The sequence below is a fragment of the Drosophila virilis genome, unplaced genomic scaffold (genome assembly GCF_030788295.1).
Source record: "Drosophila virilis strain 15010-1051.87 unplaced genomic scaffold, Dvir_AGI_RSII-ME tig00001990, whole genome shotgun sequence".
NCBI classification, from domain to species: Eukaryota; Metazoa; Arthropoda; class Insecta; order Diptera; family Drosophilidae; genus Drosophila; species Drosophila virilis.
The window spans coordinates 66,006-70,417 of record NW_027212877.1 but is presented as its reverse complement, the minus strand read 5'-3'; the positions used below and the strand labels follow the sequence as shown (position 1 = coordinate 70,417).

General features: G+C 44.4%; 1 protein-coding gene across 1 annotated transcript; it reads right to left on the bottom strand.

Moving 5' to 3' along the window:
* Positions 1-2,049: 2,049 nt before the first annotated feature.
* LOC138911679 (uncharacterized) lies at positions 2,050-2,799 on the bottom strand. The gene is made up of 2 exons (XM_070211064.1): positions 2,616-2,799; positions 2,050-2,405 (listed from the first exon to the last, which is right to left on the bottom strand). The coding sequence occupies exons 1-2, from the start codon at positions 2,797-2,799 to the stop codon at positions 2,050-2,052; spliced, it is 540 nt and encodes a 179-aa protein (XP_070067165.1).
* Positions 2,800-4,412: the final 1,613 nt, after the last annotated feature.

The following is a 4,412-nucleotide window of genomic DNA, read 5'->3' as shown; positions in this document are numbered from 1 at the left end:
GGCAGCTATATGATATACTGGTCCGATCCAGCTGGTTTTCACATATGTGCTGCGTGCAACAGTAAGAGGGAGTTCTGCAAAGTTTCATTAAGATAGCTTTAGAACTGAGGGACTAGTTCGCATAGAAACAGGCAGACGGACATGGCTATATCGACTCAGCTGTTGATGCTGATTAAGAATATATATACTTTATGGGGTCGGAGATGTCTCCTTCTAAGCGTTACACATTTCACGACAAAATTATAATACCTGCAAGGTATATATAATCTCACTATAAAACTCCTCTTCTTGACATATCCGAATAAAAATCACATCTCTGTCTTTGCTGTGTTTAAGGCGCAGCACATTCTGCAGCGTCCGTCCAATTTGGTCTTCTTAGTAACAATTCGTAGGAAATCCAGTACGCTTGCTGAAGCGCTACAGATCCGGCAGGATACATCACAATGGGGCCGTGTGATTGGCTTGATCCTCAGCATGGTGTAACATGTTTATTGGCGTGCCTTTTTTGGTCCATTTTGTCCACATCTGATTCTTATAAAATCTCTCCGATGCGATGCGCTACTAATTGTTGGAATTTTCGAGCATCGGACCATCGGATCCAATAAAGCGCGTCCTTTGAATCAGTCCAAAATTTTCATCTATGTCTGCGTACTGACATTTCTCAGACCTAAGACTGTGGCTTCAAGGGTGCCACCCTCGTTTTCGAGGTGGCTAAACTGCAATGTACTTACTTACATGTGTATCATGTCCAAAATTTTCGTCTATGTATGCGTACTGACATTTCTCAGACTTAAGACTGTGGCTTCAAGGGTGCTACCCTCGTTTTCGAGGCGGCTAAACTGCAATGTACTTACTTACATGTGTATCATGTTCACCCCACAAAAATACAACTGCTGCATAAGCATTAATACTGGCGTCCAAGAATGTAGCCAGTGTCGCCAATTCACTTCGTCTTCTTAGGTAAGGTCGTCATCACATCCGATGTTGGATCGCCATATGTTCTGAAGGATGATCTTGGGGCATATATTAAAGAATCCTTGCAGTCCGAGCGGGTCGGAAACAGACATGACCACGTTCAGAACGCGTTTTTTTGAGTAGGGCGCTTCTTAGATACTTTCGCAAGCAGGTTCGTCTTTACCACAAACGTCCAACAGATCTTGTAAAGGTAGCCACCAGAGGATTCATCCTGAGCGCTGACTCGCTTGCCCACGCCCTCACAGTCGTCTTCCAGCGTCAGCATAACTTGCTTTGAATTTGATGTCCAGTGGCGCATCTAGAAACCGCCACTAACATGATTTTTTTTTACAGTCTCAGCTAACTGCATCATTTGGGATTCTGTATCTACCGACTGCAGCCGGTCGTCTACAAGTGTGTTTTCACAAATCGACTTTACGGCATCCGGATGCTCCGCTACGAATCGCTCGGCAATGCGATTATTGATAAATTCACTTTCGATATACTCTTCGGCAGGTTTTTGGAAAAATTCGCCTGGCAGCCTTTAAGTTGTCCCGTAGACCATTTCCGCTGGCGAGGCGTTCTTCTTTATATGTTGCTCGTAAGCCAAGTATTACGATGGGAAGGCTGTCGGTCCAGTTGGAATCAGTGTGACATTTGATGGCGGTTTTCAGCGTCCTGTGCATTCTTTCCACTATGCCATTGGCTTGTGGGTGGTATGTTATTGCTTGTTTCGAATGTTTTGAATTCTATCAATAACATTGTAATTATGATTGTATTCAGCGCTGCTATTTAAATTCGTGTTTTCCTCACTGAGACTTAATTATTGATCTGGCTGTTAATTAACTCGATGCGCAGCATTAAGCCCTTCGCATAAATAAAGCTAGGGCAATAAAACGATCGAGACAGCGAAGAGAGGCAGTTCTATTTTAATATATTCTTAAGAGTGAAATTTAGGCAATTGCTTTGCAGAGCGAGTATTCTGGGATAAATTAAGATGCTGCTCTTATCAGTTGCGAGGTCACTCCAGTTGTTTTGGCTGCTTAACCAGACATTCTCCCCCCTTTGGAAGGCATCTGCTTTCAACAGATTCCCTTATGGACAATAGGCACAGCTTATTTGCAGCTCTTCTCGTTCATCCTTTCCCACGTGTACCTCCGTGATTCTCGCCAGTGGCCACCTTAGAGGCGGCAGATTTTCATTCTTTACGAGGACTATGTCGTTGACGCATAGGCCTGGTTTCGGAGTACGCCACTTGGAGCACTGCTGAAGCAGTGTTAAGTATTCTTCACGCCAGCGAGACCAAAACAGTTGTTGGAGGTACGTTACGCGTTGCCAACCATCCAGACGATTGAATTGAAGGTGCGTCACATCAGGTTCAAAGAACAATGAGCTGGGTTCACCAATCAAGAAATGAGCTGGAGTGAGGACATCTAGATCTGCTGGATCTTCTGAAAGAGGAAACAATGGCCTGGAATTAATTATCGATGCTATGTGGCAGCCTAGGGTGCGAAACTCTTCGAAGTTGAGAACAATAGATCCAACAGCACGATAAAAGTTATGCTTCGCTGTCCTCACTGAACGAGGAGGTATACATTTCCAATCAATGGAATCAGCCAAGCAAAATTTATGCACTGAATCAATATGACCAATGAATATACGCTTAAGATCAAGAAGCTCGTTCTTGGTGCCGACAAAGTTGGTAGCGTTATCCGACCATATCTGAGATGGCCTGCCTTGAGTCGATATAAACCTCTTAAGCGCATTCCAGAATGAAGCTGTCGACAGATCCTTGACCAGTTCGAAGTGAACCGCTTTAGTTGCGAAGCAGACGAAAACAGCCATGTAACATTTGACTAGAGCTATATTTCGTACGTCTGGCTTATAGAAAAGAGTACATAATAGTCAACGCTAGAGACTTTAAAGTCTCGACAAGCAGTCAAACGTTCTTTGGGCAGATCAGCCATTATATGCTCTACTAATCGAGGCTTGGCACGAAAGCATCTCACACATTTTCCAACCACCTTGAATACGGTCTTCCTTCCACCAATCGGCCAATACTGCAAACGAATATGAGCAAGAAGTGCCCGTGGACCAGCGTGTCAGTCCCGATTGTGAAACCGAGTGATGACTGAATCTGTGATGGGATGGTGACACGGGAGAATTATTGGATGGCGAGAGTCGAAATCCTGCGAAGAGTTGTTCAGGCGCCCATCAAATCTAAGAATGCCGAAATCCTCCAAAAAAGGGTTAAGTGCTGGACGGTTTAACAATTCTTCTCGATTGCAATGATTCGATCTCATCCTTAGCCTTAGAAAGACTTGGGTCCCATGTTGTATATCACACACTGATAGTCCAGGATGCCTGCTTCTGTGTATGAATTTATAAATATATCCGAATATACCCTGCATTGCATCAAATGACTTGACGTATTTACAAGTGGCAGTTATATCAACGATGGGAGATGTTGCAATAAGGACCTTTTTTTAAGTTCGAGTTCTGTCTATTCTGACAAGCAAGAAGCAGGCCAGACCAATTTGCTTTTAACAAGAAATTCTGGGCCCGACAATGACGATTGATCTAATTCACTGGGCGTTGATCATCTCCAGAGTATATCTGCGGGTTGAGTGAAGTAGGCACGTAGCGCTATTCCATGCCATTAGTTTGCTCTTGAACTGCTGTGACATGATTAGCCACCAACACATTGAGCTTGCAGGGCTCGGTCCTTATCCAGGAAAGGCATACAGAAGAATTCAACCAACAGTAGAATTTTCCATCGAAGAGCTTCAGTTTACATACCTCACGCATGACATTAGATAGTATGACGGCGCCACAGAGCTCTAGCTTTGGAACTGTGACTGTTTTCAGAGGAGCTACACGCGATTTGGAACACAACAGCTGACAACTGGCTGATGTTCGTCGAAAAAGGACGTAGACACAGGCCCCATATGCTTCGATGCTGGCGTCGCAGAAACCGTGAACTTCTAACTCTGCTGCAGGTATTGACACAAGTCGAGGAAATTTAAGAAACTGAGCCTTCTCAAAACTGCAGCAAAGATCATGCCAAGCTCTTGCTAGTGATGATGGAAAGCTCTCGTCCCACTCAAGTTTTTCAACTTTCTATGAGTCCAAGCGAGTCATACAAGCGAGCTATGGTCGATAGTATTGATCTTTTGGACGGTTTGGTCTCTTCTGAAGGGACGAAAAAGAAAACAGCAACCATTCCGATGTTGGGTCCCAAGCGAGTCCAAGAGTTTTGGTGATGTCGCTATCATTATCAAACTTTAGAGAAGATTATCTGTCCTCTTCGGGTAACCCTTTCAGTACAGCAGCATTGTTTGAGCCCCACTTTCGCAACTTGAAGCCCCCACTTGCCAAGATTCCAGCCGTCTTGATTTGAATCACCCCCTGAAATGAGGTCGTCAACGTAGAAGTCTCGCCGCAGAATCCGAGGTCCA